Here is a 19,410-nt window from a genome sequence, read left to right on the forward strand (position 1 = left end):
AATTCTGTTACATTTCCAGAGAAGACAACATAATTTTAATATTTATTCTTTAACATTACTGAGACTTGTAGCATTTACATTTTTAACATAAGTAGTTAAATAAAAAGATGCCATAAAATCCTTTGGCATTATAAATATATACTCAAAAGTAAGGTAAAGATGGGAAAACCGCTCTGAAGTTCAAAGCACTGAAGCACTTGTAATTATTGTAACAATCAGTATTTTAATTAAAGAGTCAAATACCAGCATATACTTAAGTTCTTTTTTACATCTAGTTAATATTATCACAGTGCTTACTTCTTTTTGTCACTTTTGAATGATATCATTCTTCACTTTGATTTTTGTTCACCTCAACTTTGTACAAAAAAGATTTTTCAGTAGAGGAGTCATCTTTCCTTAATGATGCATCTATCACTGAATGTGAATCAAAAGTGTAATCTGTTTCTGGTAGTTCACTGCAGAGTTCAGCACATTCTGAAGTTTCTGTATGTGAATGAGAATCTTTAACTAAAATAGACTGTTCTGTTATAATTGGGGCATCACTAATTTGGGAACTTTCAACAGGTTGTTCTGCACACATACCATCATCATGTGATAATGGCATGTATCTAAAAGAGTTATCTACTTGAGTTGATAAATGGTCAGGATATATTTCATCGTCTTGTAGTTCATATGAGTATTTTACTCCAACTTCTTTAGGCTGGCTATCATTTTCATCTGAATGTTCCAAATATGCACATTTTTCTGCATTGCTCTCTGCTAATTCTCTCATGTCCATTTTATCTTCTCCTCCTTGCCACTCTGAAATTCCAGTATGTTTCCTATCTTTCCGAACTTTGTAGCCACGATAAACAGCTTGAATTTTTGTTGCAGCTTTGTCTTCATCCTCTTTAGTTATATCAATACCATTTTCTTGCACAGCCACATCATTAGGATTCAGTTGAGGGTTCACTTGTTCTGAAACACTTGGAATACTATTGCTCTCATTATTAGCAAGCATTTCTTCAGTTTTTAATTGTTTTCTTACCTGATATCCTCTAAATTGGGCTTGTATTTTAACAGCAGATGAATGCAGTTCATTATTGTTATTTAGATGCTCAGCAGATGAAAGTTTTCCTTGATATGTACTCATTGACTTATGTAGAGGTTCCACTGAGATATCTCTCTCTTCACCACCAGTATCTTCCATCTTCTCCCTTACCTGGTAACCTACAGATGATGCCTGCATATTTACAGCTGATGTATTAATGTCATCATTCTCATTCTGAGAATATTGTTCTGATAGGCATTCTTTATTCCCTGACTTTTTTGATGAATCCTCTGAAATATCAGATATATCTTCATAAACTTCTGCAGCAGTGTCTTGTAATTGTTTTCTTACTCGATAACCTCTAAATGAAGCTTGTATTTTAACAGCTGATGTATGCAGTTTTTCATCCCCATTTAATTGTTCTGCAGGTTTTACTTCGTTGTGTGGCTGTGTTAATGCTTTCTCCAAACTATCTATATCTGAAATATCTATTGCTTCTTCAGTTGTATCTCTTAACTGCTTTCTAACTTGATAACCCCTGAATGATGCTTGTATCTTAGTGGCAGATGCATCCAGTTTTTCATCCTCATTTGGATATTTTGTATTATGCTCTTTATCTGATTGATCCAACTCTTCTACAACGGGAATATTTGCAGTATCTGTCTTTTTGCTTTCCTCGTTAGTAGTTTCTTTCAATTGTTTGCGTGTTTGATATCCTCTGAAGGTTGATTGTATCTTGACAGCTGATGAATGTAGTTCGGCATCATCAGTTGGCAAATATTCTGTAACAGGAAGTTTATTGCTCTTTGGAGTATTTGTCTCTTTAGACAGTTCCTCAGCTGGGTCTTTATTTTTATTTTCTTCAGCTTCTTTTAGCTGCTTTCTTACTTGAAACCCTCGAAATGTTGCTTGTATCTTAGTGGCAGATGCATGTATTTCTTCATTCTCATTTGAAAGATATTGTAATGGAGCAGATTCATCATTATGATGGTTATGTGGGCCTTTTAGGGGTTCATTTAACATAGTTGATAATGTATTAGTTTTTGATGGCCTAGCCTCTTTCATTTCTTTAAATACATCACTCTCAGTTAAAATATTCTGATTTTCGATAGTTTGTTCCCCTATGTACATATCCATTTGTTTGCGTGTCTGATATCCACGAAAGATAGCCTGAATTTTGGTAGCTGCTTCAACTTCTTCATTGCCTAGTGATTCATCTAACAGTCCTGTATTTTCAACGTTTTGAATGGGTGTACCTTCTTGACATGATAATATAGATCCTTGTATTGACATTTCTGCTGGCTGGATTGTATTTTGAATGATAATTTCATCTTCGTTGTTGAATTGTGCAACTTCAGATTTAGAGTTGGCCTCTTGTTCCTCTGTAATTAGAAAATAATGTAGAGTAACAAAATAAATCTCTGCAAGACTTAAACTGCAATGCTTTTGTGAATAATATCTTTTCATAGAATAGATCAAAAAAGTTAAAGGATTAAAAAGTTACATTTTTTACTATATACAGTAATACATTGTCAATAAATATACTTACAGACAACGTAATGTTTTTCAAAATAATGACCTTCATTATTATTTTTTTTACATATTATTATTATTATTAGCCATATGGTGCAAGGAAGCCTGAGGTTTATGCTGCACCAGCCAAAAAAAAAAAAATCCCACATTACCCTGAGAGAGAGAGAAAGTAGAAGGAAATCAGCAAGAAAGAGAAGAATAATGATATCCAGCTCAGGACCCTGGGTTTGCCAAGCCCATACTCACCAGTTGTGAGCCCCTGGGGTATTTTTTCCATCACTTATATAATTATAAAAAGCTTCTTCAAAAGTTCCTGATTGCATATGTCATAACAGGGATGACTTTTGTTTCACTGGAAGATCATTACTTTAATGAGTGCTTTAGTTTGGGAAAAGTATAAAAATCACATACTGCAAGTTCAGATATAAGGAGGATGAGGAACCTAGTTCTGTCTGCAAATTATCAAAAAAACTGATGTAGATAGAATCTGTGCTCCAACTATCCTTGTTTTCCATTCAACACAAGACCTGTTGGAAAATTTTTTCTTGAAAAAAATCTAGATGTGATAGTGCAGTTCATCACCCAAGAACAGCAGATTTACTAGTTGAAGTTGCCATTCCTCAAAAATCTGAGAAATTACAAAAGATCACAGCATATGGTGTGATCTTTTGTCTGTTATTTTTTCCCCATATGCCTCCTTGAATACATTAATACATTACAAATTAAGGTTTGATCAGTCTACCAAAGAACTAAAGCAAGAATTAGGGAGTGATTAATGTGAGATGAATCATGACAAAACAAGAAGGTACATTAGGTCCCATGTAGAACGTAATCCTTACTTTTGACAATCCTAGACCACTAACAGTGATCAAGGCAATTATCGTAACTGCTCTGTTAAGCCTTATATTCCAAACCCCTTATGTTGCTACAAGTGTTAGATACTCATAAGCAGTCTGCAGAGGAGCAGCTACCTACACTACATGTGGATCTATCTCACATAATCAAACTGACTTTGCAGCTATGACACTCAAGCATCTGGAGTTGAGACAAGAACATCCAGAGGGGACACTCCTTGATATTCCAAGGAGTGTCCCCTCTGGAAATGAGGAAAAAAGATGCAGTGATGTAAAACTGAGTATAACTTAACCTATCAGGAAACTAAGAAATCCTTACCAGTCCCAGCCACAGATAAGCCAACTTATGTTCAGCCAATCATGAGATGAATATTAGTTGCTTCCCAAATGAAGAATATCATAACCTGGTGAATCTCTAGCTTAGTGGGCTAAGCCAATATTGGCCACCATATCAGTAAGTAAAAGAATCAAATACACTGTGAGAACCATGCAACAAGCTGCTGTTATCCAGCAGGATATACACACAGTTCCTGATGTATACCAAACGTCACACAGCATGAATGCTGAAGATAAATCATACTAATATGATTACCAGATTCTAGAACTTTTTACTTCATACTTCCCAAAAAAGGGGAAATTTAAAACTGAATGACACAAATTCACATCTCTTCATAAGCAAATGAGGGTTTCTCTAAATCTCAAATGATTAGTAATCCAAGATCTTGCAAAATATGGCCCCATTGCCTTTTTCCTGCAGGAAACTAACTTGATTTTTTTAAGTTGTTTGTTTGTTTGTTATTCGGTTTTTAGGAGCATTAGCAACTAAGGCCATATTGCTCCGGGATATGCGGTGGTCATTCCCTGACCTTTCCGCATCCTCCGCATTTGGTGGTGATGGGCTCGGACCCCGGTATAATCAAGAAGCGTGTGCTACGCACTACTGCTCCTTCCCACCTGGCTACGGAGGTGCCTTTTAAGTTGTACTTGAAGGGTATCATCATTTCTTAAATCTAACAGTTCTTTTTCTTTCATTGATAAATGTAATGCTGGAATTTCTAGGGATAATGCAAATGGATTTCAAATCTGAACAAATTTTTACATCAAGTATTTCAAAACAGTGATGGAAGTTTTTCCTCAAGCAAATATAAATGTTGCTGTACTAATCCCAGTAATTCTTCTTTAGGATTTAAATTATAACACCGATTAAACATCATTAGTGATCTGTTTTTAACCTCATCTTTCCAAAGTTCAGTTTTTTCTTTGAATCCAAAAACTTTGTCCGTACACGTTAGTTTGTTTTCATGTGATCCTTGCAATTTTCGATTTAGCTCATTCAGGTGTTCAAAAATATCAGTTAAGTTTTTTGGAGCCAATAACTATCCTTCATTAAATCTGCAAAGTAAGAATTATTCACAAAAAAAAAAAAAAAAATTTCAACTCTTCTCTTAGCTCATAAACTCTTGATAAAACTCTACCTTTGGACAGCCAGCGTACTTCAGTGTGAAATAGCAGAGTGGTATTCCATTCCCATTTCTTCACACAAAGCTGAAAATAGATGAGACTTTAACAGCTTGGATTTTATTAAATTCACCATCTTGATAATATTATGTAATGTGGAATTCAGATCCACAGGCAGACTTTTAGATATGAGAGCTTCCCTGTGAATAAAACAATGTATTACCTGAATTTCCGGGTTTCAGAACAAACTCTTGATGTAAAACCTTTAACTGTCTTCTGGTCTTTGCAGCTGCACCATCAGTACACAAGCTTAAGCAATCTTTCCATGATATCATAGGCGCCTCCGTAGCCAGGTGGGAAGGAGCAGCAGTGCGTAGCACACGCTTCTTGATTAGACCGCGGTTCGAGCCCGTCACCACCAAATACGGAGCATGCGGAAAGGTCAGGGAATGACCACCGCACCGGAGCAATATGGCCTTAGTTGCTAATGCTCCTAAAACAAAAAAAACCAAACCAACCAACCATGATATCATATTTGTTTCAAAGTATTAATTTGCCACTTTGAATATTTCATCCCCAGTAGTGTGATTTGGCAGTTCTTTGCAAAACAAATAATGTTCTTTCAAGCATTTCTTCAATGATCCTAACTAGTGCTATTAATTGAGCCCAGTTACTAACATCTGTAGATTCATCAATTTGCAATGAAAATTTTTTATATCCGATAATTCTCTGAATTAATTTTGTTTCTATGCCATCTGATATGTCTTCAATGCGTCTACTAATAATGTTATTTGACAGTGGCACTTTTCAATTTCCTTTGCTCCAAGCATAGTGTTAACAATTTCAATGCAGGCTGGTAAAATAAGCGATTCTGCAATTGTACGAGGCATTTTGGATTTGGCTACCAATTGGGTGACCTTATAACTAGCCTCTTGAGCTCAATTTCATACTGTTGTAATCGAATGCATAAAAGAACTTGGCCTTGTATTTTGTGTTTGAAGATGCTTAAAAAAATTCAAATCTTTTTCTGCACATGATGGATGTTTTGTGGTAAGTGCCAGCATAGAAAATTATCAAATGAAGCAGTAGTACCATTACGTGGTACCATTGCTTCATTTGATAATTCTTCTGGGCAAATAAGACATGGGTCGAGGAAAAGAAGAATTATCAGAGCATATAAATCATTATTTGATATATTTCTCATTATATTACCTAAATACTGGCCTTATTTATTTATTTTTTTTTTTTTGGACTACTTTGCTTGTTCTGTGAATCTGATGACTTGTTAGCTCCTTCAAAAAGTTTGCCATTATGGGTGGAAAATAAATATCTAAAAAAATTAAATTTGGTTAAATATAAAGTATTTAATGAAGCAATTTAATAAATAAATTTTGAATAATTATTTGTTTTTAGATATAACCATTGATTTTTATTTCTAAAAGTAGGCAATAACTTATTATATGTATATCTTTTCAGTAGAAAAATGTGAAAGCTGGTCCAAAATAATTTGAAAAAAAAAAAAAAATCCAATAGGCAAAACATAAAAAGAATCTTGACCAAAGTAAGTAAAATCTCATTTTTTTGCATTTAAGTGGTGATACAGAACTCGATTTTCATATGAAAAAATGGATTTTTATCAAAGATAAGAGAAAAAACATTATCATATGTATTTAAAATGCTCTGCTGATTTTCTGATTATTTTTAAATTATAGAAATTTTTCTTGAATAAAAATTATTTAAATTGTTTTTTGCCTTGCATTAAAAACATATTTTTGAAATTTAAGTTAAAAAAAAAAAGAGGAAATATAAAAAAAGAAAGAAAACATGAAAGGTCAAACTGAAGTGCTTATAAACTAAAATCAGTGGCTGGTGGAAATTGCATTTAGCTATACCCAGTTAGCGATTCCACAATTCATTCTAATTAGGCTCTTGTATCTGAAGATGCTTAAAAAAATTCTGTCGCGAGTTAGGCCATAATGTCTATGTGTCTGCAATTCTTCCCAGACACGATAGGAGGGATTATATGTTAAGAGCCTTGTGGATTAACTCAAGACTTGAAGGAATCTGCAAGGCTTTAGGGGGTAAATTTCTATCAGCATGGCCCACACTTGTAGGTAGAAGGAATTTGTTTTGTAGAGATGGGATACACTTAAACAAAGGTGGTGCAAAAGTTTTTGCCAGTATTATTGAGGATACCTTAAAGGTTCAGGGAAACTGCTAGTTAGGGGGGATGTGGGTAATACTGACATGCGTTTATCTGATAATATTGGTCAATGTAACTCTTGCACATACCTTAAGAGTTCTTATCTGTTACCGCAACTGGACGTATTATCTAGATGTTCTGGAGGCAAAGACGTTTCACGTGAGCGGGTAGCTAATATCAGGGAAGAGAGCCTAAAAAACTTCAAGGGTTGTGTTAGGGTTGTTAAATATACAAGAACAGTAAATCTTAATTGTTTATACAGTAACGTTAGAAGTGTCGTCAATAAAATGAGCGAATTCGAACTGCTGGTTAAAACAAGTAACGCGGACATAATAGGGCTTACAGAGACGTGGTGCCACCCGGAAATTGGGGATGATGAGTTTCAGTACGGCTTGTATAATGTATTTAGGAAGGATAGAGTAGATAGAAGGGGTGGTGGGGTAATGCTTCTTATCAGAAGCAGCCTGAGTGCGATGATAGCCTTCCCGGATTCAGACATTTCACATGCTAGTATAGAGTCTGTATGGTGTGAGATAGTTGGAAACAAAGGTATAATGCGAGTAGGAGTAATTTACAGACCAGGTGATTGTGAAGATTATGACAAAAGCCTCTACATACAAATGGAATGGGCAAGTAAGCATCAATGCCTTATTATGGGTGATTTCAATTTGCCTCTAATTGATTGGAGTAAATGGGAAGGAAACTCGACATGGGGAACAAAATTTTTAAATCAACTAGATGACTGTTATTTGTATCAACATGTCAGGGAAAGTACTAGAGAAAAGAATATCCTAGATCTCATCATCACACATGAATCAGATGACATAACAGGGCTGACAGTAGAGGAACCAGTAGCAGGAAGTGATCATGGAGTTCTACTGTGGATGATGACGAGAGAGGTAGCAGAAGTAAAAGGCAAGGGAATGGGTTTTAATTTCAGAAAAGGAAATTACGATGCCTTAAGGTTCTACATGGCCTCTATTAACTGGGTAGATATCGCCCTGAGAATGAATACAATTGAACTGTGGTACGCTTTTAAAACATTAATCACAGATGCCTTGAATGCGTATATACCATTAAAAAAATACTCCACGAGAAGGGTTCCAAGTTGGATGAATAGTGAAGTTGCCGCATTACTTGAGCAGAAAAAGGTGGCATGGAAAGGTTACAGAGCAATAAAAAGTACTGAAGCCTATAACAGCTACAAGGTGATGTGTAATAGAGCCACAGAAAAGGTTCGACAGGCAAAGGCAGTTTACGAGAAATCACTAGCAAACAGAGCAAAGAGGGGGGGATAAAGAATTCTTCACATATATAAATGCCAAGAAGAGCAGGACAAACCAGATCAGACCTTTACGTAAGGGAAAGGGGATAGTAATAAATACACCAGCTGCTGTTGCAGATGAACTCAACAGTTATTTTGCATCGATATTTACAAATGAAAAGCCTTTTGTGGCAATGGGAAATTGTGGGAGCGAAGTTAAAAAATATGTAATTAATGATATTGAAATTTCGCAAGATTATTTAATGAAAAAACTTTCGAGCCTACAGACCAGTAAGGCTCCTGGAGTTGATGGAATATACCCTATAATCTTAAGAGAGGCGGCAAGCGAGTGCATTGAACCATTGAGGCTAATTATGCGAGCATCACTAGACTCTGGGGAGATTCCCTTGGATTGGAAAAGTGCGAATGTATCTCCCATACATAAGGGTGGCTCTAAAAGTGAAGTTGGAAATTATCGACCTGTCAGTCTGACTTCAGTAGTAGGGAAAATCATGGAGGCAGTGATCAAGGGTGGAATTCAGGATCATTTGGATCGAACTGAAATTCTCAAGGATACTCAGCATGGTTTTGTAAAGGGAAGATCATGTTTAACAAATCTAGTTCGCTATTTCGAAAGGGTCACTCACGAGCTGGATTTAGGGAATAATTTCGACATTGTTTATTTAGATTTCAGCAAAGCTTTTGACTCAGTCCCACATGAGCGGTTGCTTTATAAGCTGGAACAGGTTGGAATCACTGGGAAAATCCTTAGATGGATAGAAGGATGGCTTCAGGGCAGGAGGCAGAGGGTTGTGATAAATGGCTATTCCTCAGATTGGGTTGATGTAAGAAGTGGTGTTCCCCAAGGATCAGTATTAGGACCACTGTTGTTTTTAATTTTCATAAACAACATTGATGAAGGGATAGAGGGCGTGATGTCTAAATTTGCAGATGATGTTAAAATTGGTAGAGTAGTTAATGATCACTGTCAAGCTGAGCTTCTTCAGAGAGACCTAGATAGACTTCAGGAATGGTCAGCAAAATGGCAGCTATGCTTTAATCCAACAAAGTGTAAGGTATTACACCTGGGAAACAGTAATCCCAAAAAAACTTATTCACTTGGTGGTGTTCAACTAAACCCAGTACTGGAGGAAAGGGACTTGGGTGTTACGATACGGTCAGACATGAAATTCTCTGAGCATTGTAAACAGGTTGCAAGGAAAGCCCATGGTGTCCTATCGATGATCTATCAAACTTTTGCAAGTAGAGATAGGAACGTGATAATCCTATTATATAAGGCTTATGTTAGACCACACTTGGAATACTGTGTTCAAGTATGGAGACCGCACCTAAAGAAAGACATCGAGCTTCTTGAAAGGGTGCAAAGAAGGGTAACTCGCCTGGTGAGATCGGCAAAAGGGCGTCCTTATGAAGAAAGACTTTGAATATGTGGGTTGCAGAGTTTGGAAACTAGACACCTTAGAGGAGATTTGATTGAGGTGTTTAAGGCTCTGAGAGGCATCAGTAAAATGAATGAGGACAAAATTTTCAAGATTATAAATGATGCTAGAACTAGGGGACATAAATTCCAGTTACGGGGGGAAATGTTTAGATTGGACTGCAGGAAGTTTTATTTTAGCCAGCGAGTTATAAATTACTGGAATAAGTTGCCTTCATGGGTGGTAGAGGCCGACAGTTTGGGGAAATTCAAAGGTCATCTGGATAGTACTTTCGGGTAAGGGAAGCACATAGGATGATAGGTTTAATTTCCTTTTTATTTATATTTTATTTTATTATTATTTTTATTTATTTATTTATTAATTATTATTATGTAGTTATTTATTTTATTTATTTATTTTTTTTGTTTTTATCATTGTTTTGTTCGGATTTTTTTTTTTTTTTTTTTTTTTAGCTGGTGCAGCATAAGCCATAGGCTTTCTTGCACCATGCGGCCGTTACTAATACTAATAATCTTTGTATAAAAAATTACAAAGCAATAAAATTTCAAATGGTTGTACAAATTGGATTTGATTTTTTATAACTATGAAACTTTTATAAAATGAAATCTCTCATGGCATGCCAGTAATCTTTCTGTTGGGAAGGTCTACTCTAAAAAACAGCATTTCTCTTACTCTCACATTTAATTCAATCCTTATCTCTACAACATTTATTGATGCTATCAGTGGGTCGGAAAACTAATAGCTTAGTGGGTAATGCACAGACTAATAGATTAACAGTAGCTGAAGGCAGAAGTTAAAGTGAGTAGAAATACAGTTCAAAGCTTAAACCTACATGGATGCCAGATGACCTGTTGAGACACGTGGCAGAGAAGGGAAATGCATGGGATGCATATAAATTATTAGGCAACACAGAAGCCTACGGTAGATATAAAGTAGTCTGCAATCAAGTCACAAAAGAGGTTAGACAAGCCAAGGCAGATTACGATAAGTCTTTTGCAAAGAAAGTCAAGAAAAGCATCAAAGACTTCTTTACAGTCAGTCCTCGTATAGCACGATAGTTGTGTTCCTAGAAACCCTCGTGCAATGCAAAATCATGCAATATAAACAACAGGCCCTATGGGAAAAATAGGGTTAGGTGCCAACCACCCAAGATTGAACATGCATTTGTAACCAAAACATTACCAAACACAATAAATAATCGTAATAAAATACGTAAGTATTTTATTACGATTATTTATTATTATACGTAATACGTAAGCATTTTAATTATTTAAGTATTTTAAGTAATGCGTAAGTATTTTATTACAAAATAAAATATTGCTAATGCTTTTGCTTCTATCGTAAGCAAACTTTTTTGTTTGATTTTCTATCCAAACAGATGACAGCCGTTCCATCTCTTCCAATTCTTTGTGTCTTAATCTAATGGATTTTAATTACACTTTGAGTTGTTCCTGCTATGAAAGTTGTTTTTATTTTCTCTGCATTCTTTGTAATTCTCGGCGTTGCCTCATTTAGGTCTGTATCACGTGCAATATCACATGGTCTTTCATTTCGCTCAAAGCGTTTCACAGTTCCATATTTTTTCTCTATCGACAGAGGTGGACTGGCCAGAAGCCTTACCGGGAAAAACCCCGGTGGGCCGGAGGCCAGTGTGATTTTGCCCATAAACGCTAGTATGAGGTCACTACAAATTTTCCCAGGTAAGAATTTTTGACCCAGTCCGCCTCTGTTTATCGATATTGCTTTTCTTTTTCTCTCTGAATCTGTAGTGTCTTCACCAGGACGCTTCCTTTTCACATCTTTTAAGTATTTTACTCATTTTTAGGGAATAAAGCACAATTACAAAATGAGGCACGCTTGATACACATAAACAAAGCTGTGTGCATGTAGCAACTGAATAAACAACACCGTAAAGGCAGAGATACACTATTAACACTTCACATTTTACTAAAGCACATTTCTAATGGCTACTACCATAAAACAATAAAAACAATAAAAACAATTTCCAGTTGCGTTTCTGCGAGTGGAATCTGTTATAAACTGGTAGCAAACTCGATCTAATTGCATTTGCGATTATACCGATAGCTGGAATTGTGTCGGTTTTACGTTATTATGGTTAAATATGTTTCCCCTTCACTGATAAAAAAAAAAAAAAAAACAAATACATTTTCAGAATCTTCTCTTCATTCCTATCGTATTGCGTTCAGTTGGGGTGATCCCGCGTTCGACTGCCATTTCTTGTAAACACAAAGGCGAATTGTGCATAAGCGAATTCGGTTCGTGTTATATAAGATATCGTTCCCCTATTTATAAATCGTGTATGATCGAATTCGTGTAGTGTAAACACATGTTATACGAGGACTGACTGTATTTATATTAACAGTATAAGGTAACAGTATTTACATTAACAGTAGAAGGTAACAGTATTTATATTAACAATAGTAACACTAAACCCTGGGGAACTCCACTAATAACATTGGTTCATGAAGAGCAGTGTGCATTGATTACCATTCTCTGTTTTCTCCCACTCAACCACCCTTTCATCCATTGTAGCAATTTGCCCTTAATGCCATACTGCTCCAATTTATACAGTAGTCTTCCGTGTGCAACAGTATCACGAGCGCCGACCGGGCTAGCCAGGTGGGTAAAGCACCTGCCTGGCAACCCAAAGGTCGCGGGTTCGAATCCCGCCTCGGGCTTGGATCAAAATACTGCAAAAACCTTGGGAGGTGCATTATGGCCACAGAAGCCGATGCGCCAACAACTACCAAAAAAAAAAAAAAAAAAAAAGTATCAAGAGCTTACTTAAAACCAAGTATTGAAATAATTTTTTGCATCTGGTTCCGTTGTGACCACATCATAGTATCAGGCCGACCGGGCTAGCCGAGTGGGTAAAGTACCTGCCCGGCAACCCAAAGGTCGCGGGTTCGATTCCCGCCTCGGGCTTGGATCAAAGTACTGCAAAAACCTTGGGAGGTGCAATATGGCCACAGAAGCCGATGCGCCAAAAACTACCAAATCAAAAAAAAAAAAAAAAAAATCATCATAGTATCCACTCACATTGGTCAGACAAGACTTCCCCTTAACAAACCCATGCTGTGTCTGAACTGCAACTGCAGTCTAGATGATCGGGCAGTGCTTCTTAAACCAGTACCTCCATTAATTTCCCTGGAACAGAAGTTAAACTAACAGGTCTGTAATTACATGTCACCTTTTGATCCCTCTTTGTTAATTGGGGACACATTTGCACATCTGTAGTCCGTGACCCCTGAATCCAAGGATACTGCTTACTTCCTTTGCTGCCTCCTTTAATATGGATAGATCTCATCCACTCCAAAGGCCTTTTCTTAAGTTTAATTTCAACAATTTCTCCTCCACTTTGCTTTCAGTTATTACAGAACCATCTAGCTCTCTGCCAGGGTTTGATAAACTTCTGGCATTCCACTCCCTGAATAACTCCTGATGTGTGAATGTAGATGCAAAATACTCATTCAGTTTATCAGCTTTCAGAGAAGTATCATTTACAGTCAAACCGTTGATATGAAGTGGACCAATCTGATTCATCCCCATCCTTCTATAGCAGAGGTTCCCAAAGTTTCTAGGTTCACAGCACTCTTAATGTCCTAACAATTTTTTCACAGCACCCCTAGGCCAAAAGAAATACCTAACACAGTGGTTTTCGACCTTTTAATATATACCGAAATAATAATTTTATTCTTTATATAGAGGTACTAAATAAAGATAAATTATAGATCACCACAAAATTAAAAAGATACGGTACAATGGATACCGTACCCTTTTTATAATGAAATAAATGTATAAATTTCAAAATAAAATAAAATAATACTAATAATAACTTTAAGTAACTTAAACCGAAATTACACAGCACCCCGGTTGAAAACCACTGTTCTAGAGTATACACAAGCAAAGATTTCTTTCCTGTTTTTTTCTGCAACTTTGGCCAAATATTTCCTCTAATCTGCCTTCACCTGCCTAACCTCTTTTCTGACTTGATTACAGACCAGCTTAAAACCCCAGGGGCCCACATCTGGTGAGTATGGGCTTGGCACACCCAGGGTCCTGAGCTGGATATCATCATTCTTCTCTTTCTTGGTGATTCCCTTTTACTTCCAGCTCTCTTTCTCTCTTGCCTAGTACAGCATAAGCCTCAGGCTTCCTTGTATTATATGGCTAATAATAATAATATTTACCGTAGGTTTCTGTGTCACCTGATAATTATGCATCCCATGCATTTTTCTTCTCTGCCTCAAGTCTCATGTCATCTATCATCCATTTTGGCCTAAACCTTGAATAATATCTCTTAATTGGTATGAAAAGCCTAGTAGCTTCCAAATTAATTCTTTGAATGCTTCCCATATAGAATTTGCTGTTGGTAACTTGATCAGTTGGTCCCACTGTATAGAATTTAAAACTGTCTGAGACCATTATATTCACCTTTAAGGAAGCAAGAACCCTTCGATTTACCCCTGATGGTATTTATATCTTTGAGTAAATCCCACATCAGCACACTGTGATCACTGCCACCTAGTGGTATCTGCAGATGCTTAATGCATGAAGAATCACTGCTGATAATCAGATCAAGAGTATTATTCTCTTTGATTGCCTATAGAATATGCTTCTGTAGAATACAATCATTTAATAAATCCACAAAAGCCTTGCTAGTGTGCAAGTGACAAACCCACACATTCCAGCCAATATCTGGAAAGTTAAAATCCTCCATTATAAGACAGTCTGATTTACTAGCCCACTGTATTTCTCTGTACAGTGAACAACACTAAGTTGTTCATTGTACTCATGAGAGTCATTAGGCCTATAACACAGTCCTACTCTCAATTTTGCTTTCACACCAAACTGACTCAACGTTGCACTATCCATGAAAACTGGATGCACTTCGTTAGATTTTGTGTTTCTTAACTAACAGCATAACCCCTCCTCCCTTCCTACCCTGTCTATCCTTTCAGTAGACATTGTACTCCCCAAATTCCAATTCTGCATTCTTTATATCTGTGTGACACCAGATCACTGATATGCCAACAATATATGCTTTTGATGTTTTGACCAGCACCTCAAATTCATAAAATTTATTAACTGAACTCCTAGCATTGGTGTACATGCAAGTATATATGCAGCTGTTCTTATTTTTAGTTACTCTAACACAGCCCATGTATTTTCTTTTTCTGCGATGACTCCCAGCAGTCCTTGAAACCCCAGAACCTTGTTTTCCAGGATGCTGCTCATTCCAATGGAAGCAGTGCAAGAATCACTTTCATCTTTGTCAGCAGCTACTGTTAATCTATTAGTCTGTGTAATCCCCAAGCTAGCAGTTTTCTGACTCACCTAACACTGCCTCGAGCATCAGCAAATATTCTTGCACCCTCTCTATTTAAGTGTATCCCATTCCTGCAGAAGCAGTCTCTCCTGTTAACAAATACAGACCATGCTGAGAAAAATTCTACCCCATGAGCTTTGCACAATCTCTCCAGGGCCCAATATACTCCCTCTTATTGTGTTTGGGCAGAATTGCAGACACTTTCAAGTTCAACCCTAACTCTTGATGTTTTTTCAACATTGACCTGTACTTGTTAAGTAATTTCATTGTTAGCTAACATGTACAACAATATCATATTTTGTGCCCTTAAAAGATGATATCTGCTCTACAACATCATCAACATCATCAAGCAGACATAACCTGGGCCTGTTTCACCTATCCTTTTTGCACAATATATTACCTGTCTCCCTGACAACAGAGTCACCGACAACAACTAGTTTCTGTGGGGCCAGCGCATTCTTCCTTGGGGATTGCTGCTGTTTGCCTGATCATCAAGTGCAAGCTCTGGTGTTGATGTGGGGGAGCTGAGAGCTTGATTAGCCCCCCAATTTATGTCCTTCAAGGGCATCTAGCCTGTTCATCAAGTTTTCATAAAGGCCCACAACAATGCTAAGTTAGCGCCTAGCTTCCTCATACTCCTTACATCGAGCACACAAAGACATCCCCTGGGCAATATCATGTCCCATTACTGATAGCTCCACAAATATCAAACAAGCAGTACATTTCAAAAGGCTGTGATTCAGAGGGCAACCCCCCTCAGTTCTCTCCTGAGCCACAGCACTCCCACTACCTTGAGGGCCCCGGGTGCCAAGCGTTATAGTGATCAAGCAATTTCCTGAGTGATTATTAGAGCGTTTTCTCAAAGATATAGTTCTGTTTCAGTTATAAAAGTTTTCTTACTTTCCTATTATTAGGCAACTTAGTCTTACAAATCGTAAGCTAGTTTAAGAAAGGAAAAACACCTTTCTTTTTTTCTTTAAATTAACGTACTAACTTTTATACCGCTTGGTCACTCTAGCGGCACTGCTCCTGCCTCCCCGTGGCGGGGCCGGTAACCTGGGAGGAGAAATTCACTCTCCCAGGGCTGAAAGGAGCAAAAATGGATAAAAATATATATCCACCTATAGAGTCATTGAGCTCAAGACGAGACAATATAAATGACAATGATAATGACTTCTCTCAACCCAAGAGGCTGAGAACAACCCCTCAAGAGGAGATACCATCATTCCTCATTCTACACTCTCTCTCAGAGCAGCCTCTGAGTAAGTTATCGCCATTCCTTATCCAAAAATGTATTGAGTCTGTTGCAGGTTCACCGAAAATGGTAAGGCGACTTCAGTCCGGGGATATTCTTGTAGAGACCAGTAAAGCGCAACACTCTGCAAAGTTATTAAAGCAGACTACTTTTGGTGGACAACCAATAAAAGTCACTCCCCATGCCACCCTAAACTCCTCGAAGGGTGTAATTGCAGAATGGGACTTAGTAAATGTATCAGAAGAGGAAATAGTCCAAGAGCTTCAAGAACAAAAAGTAATCCAAGCAAGGAGAATCCTGACTCGGAAAGATGGTATTCTTGTTCCTACAAGGAGTATAATACTCACTTTTAGTTCTCCTATCCTACCAACATCTGTCAAAGCTGGCTATCTTCATTGCCGTGTGCGTCCTTACATCCCGAATCCAATCAGGTGCTATAAGTGCCAAAAATATGGACACTCCCAAACTGCATGTAGAGGTGAGGCAATATGTCCAAATTGTGGATCAAAGGAACATAATCAATCTGAATGCACTGCTACTCCTCATTGCCCAAACTGTAAAGGTAATCACCCAGCTTTTTCCAAAATATGCGAACTATGGAAACAAGGGAAAAAAATCCAAAAATATAAAGTCGAGAATAAAGTCACATACTCAGAGGCAAGAAGACAAATACTCATAACAGAACCAAAGCATACATATGCCACTGCTGCTAAATAATTTCAGTCAGTAGGTATTCAAACAGATGTTACAGTTCCTCCAAATATATCCATCGCCGATTGGGCACGTTCCTTGCTCTCTGCTTCCAAACAGTGTCCTTCACAGCAAAAAGCTGAACAAGCCAGTAACACCCCAATTACCATTCCAACCGACGTGCCTCAAACAGCAAATCCAAAAGTGGCAGAAACTAAAGTTCCGAACCCACCAGTTGCTACGGGCATGGATGTTGACCAACGCAATGAATCAGATGATGGTATATTAGAACTGCATGCGACTGATGAGATGGATGTCACATGTCCCTACTTTCCAAAAAAAGAGAAAGGGAAATTGGATCGATCCAAGCAAGTTTCAACTAAAAAGCAGTCAGAAGCAAAAATAAACAACAAAACCACTTAATGGAAAGATTCCTCCAATGGAATTGTAGAGGCTTTCGCAATACAAAAGACGATTTATATGATCTCATCAACCGGTATGATCTAGCAGGCATAGCCCTACAGGAAACCTACTTAAATGCACGAGTGTGTCCCACCATTAAAAATTACACCATCTTCAGACGAGACAGGAGAATAGACTCGCCAGCCCGTGGAGGAGTGGCAATTCTTGTTAGAAACAACGTTCCATCGAAACATATTGATCTTCAGACCCCTTTTGAAGCAGTGGCAGTGCGTATTGTAATTGGCATCACTCTTACAATAGCGTCAATATATATCCCTCCTAATTTCTTATTCACTTCAGATGACCTAGAAAATCTAATAGACCAGCTACCATCTCCGTTCTGCTTGCTCGGAGACTTCAATGCACATCATTCGCTGTGGGGATCTCCAACAATTGACAAGAGAGGTAAGCTAATAGAATCCTTTCTTGATGCTTATCAACTCACCATTTTAAATACTGGCGAGCCAACCTACATTCATTTTTCGACTGGATCCATGAGTTCAATAGATCTCTCGATCTGTTCTCCCTCCTTATATACTATTATGGAGTGGTCTGTTCTTGACAATCCAATGAACAGTGATCACCTGCCAATTCTCTGCAAACTCCAAACACGAGCAAACTCCCCTTCCCCACGCCGCTCCATTTGGATATTCCGTAGTGCACACTGGAGTGAATATGCCTCTCATGTTCAATTAGATGATAAAATTATACAATCTCAGACCATAGAAAATGTCACGGAACACATTACTACTCAAATATTACTAGCTGCCACCATTGCAATACCAAAATCTTTACCGGGGAAACGGAAACACAGTCACTACTGGTGGAACAAAGATTGTACGAATGCGAAACGGGAAAAAAACAGATCTTGGAATTTATTTCTAAATTCCCCACAACTAGTAACCTAATTAACTTCAAAAGACTGAGAGCCAAGTTCCGCAAAATAAGAAGAAATGCAAAGAAAGAAGCCTGGATCAGCTTTTCCTCAAGTATAAATAAGGACACAGATAGTAGAATCATTTGGAGGAAAATTCAAACGCTCAATGGCAAATATGTCCAGTCCCAAACTACAATACTAAATTGGAAAGGGAAGGAGCTGTCATCACCTGAAGAAATAGCAAATGCCTTAGCGGAATCATTTGCCAGCATATCAGCAATATCCACCTTTAGCCCAACCTTTCAAAGAATTAAAGAATCTGCAGAAAAGCGTAAGATTAATTTTTCTACGGCAGTTTCACATCCATACAACCACCCATTCACATTAGCAGAATTAGTAGGGGCACTCAATAAAACACCAAATAGTGCTGCTGGTCCAGATGGGGTCTATTATATAATGTTAAAGCAACTTGACAACAGAGCAAAAACAACATTGTTAAAATATTACAACCGTATTTTCTTAGAAAATACCTACCCACTCTCCTGGCGTCACTCAATTGTTCTAGCCTTCCCGAAGCCAGGAAAGGATCATACCTTTCCGCATAACTACAGGCCAATTTCACTGACTAGTTGTCTAGGAAAAGTCCTTGAAAAAATGGTTCACAGGCGGCTAACGTGGTTCCTGGAAGCTAACAACCTACTAAACAGCAGCCAGTATGGATTTCGAAAGAATCGGTCCACGCTAGATGTGATGATAAAAGCTGAGGCAAACATCCGAAATGCCTTTATAAGGAGAGAACATCTAGTCATGATTAATCTCGATATTGAGAAAGCCTTCGATACCACCTGGCGATATGGTGTACTAAAAGATCTCCATTCTTTCGGCTTGAGAGGTCAGTTACCTCAATTCATACAAAATTTTCTATGCAACAGAACGTTTCAGGTAAGGTATATGAACAATTTATCCAAATCATT

General features: G+C 37.5%; 2 protein-coding genes across 2 annotated transcripts in view; one reads left to right on the plus strand and one right to left on the minus strand.

The window, feature by feature from the left end:
* Positions 1–301: 301 nt before the first annotated feature.
* The window catches only part of LOC150084542 (uncharacterized), a 182,978-nt gene continuing 163,869 nt past the window's right edge, over positions 302–19,410 (minus strand). Inside the window, exon 4 of the mRNA XM_090376478.1 lies at positions 302–2,412. Within this exon, the coding sequence (XP_090232604.1) occupies positions 323–2,412 (2,090 nt within the window). The 3' untranslated portion in view covers positions 302–322. The remainder of the gene's footprint in view (positions 2,413–19,410) is intronic.
* Positions 6,417–19,410, plus strand: part of Samtor (S-adenosylmethionine sensor upstream of TORC1) — a 500,386-nt gene continuing 487,392 nt past the window's right edge. Inside the window, exon 1 of the mRNA XM_090376482.1 lies at positions 6,417–6,436. The gene's annotated coding sequence lies outside the window, so the exon portion shown is untranslated. The remainder of the gene's footprint in view (positions 6,437–19,410) is intronic.

This window comes from Mastigoproctus giganteus, chromosome 6 (genome assembly GCF_048544385.1).
Source record: "Mastigoproctus giganteus isolate SK-2022 chromosome 6, ASM4854438v1, whole genome shotgun sequence".
Lineage (NCBI taxonomy): Eukaryota > Metazoa > Arthropoda > Arachnida > Uropygi > Thelyphonidae > Mastigoproctus > Mastigoproctus giganteus.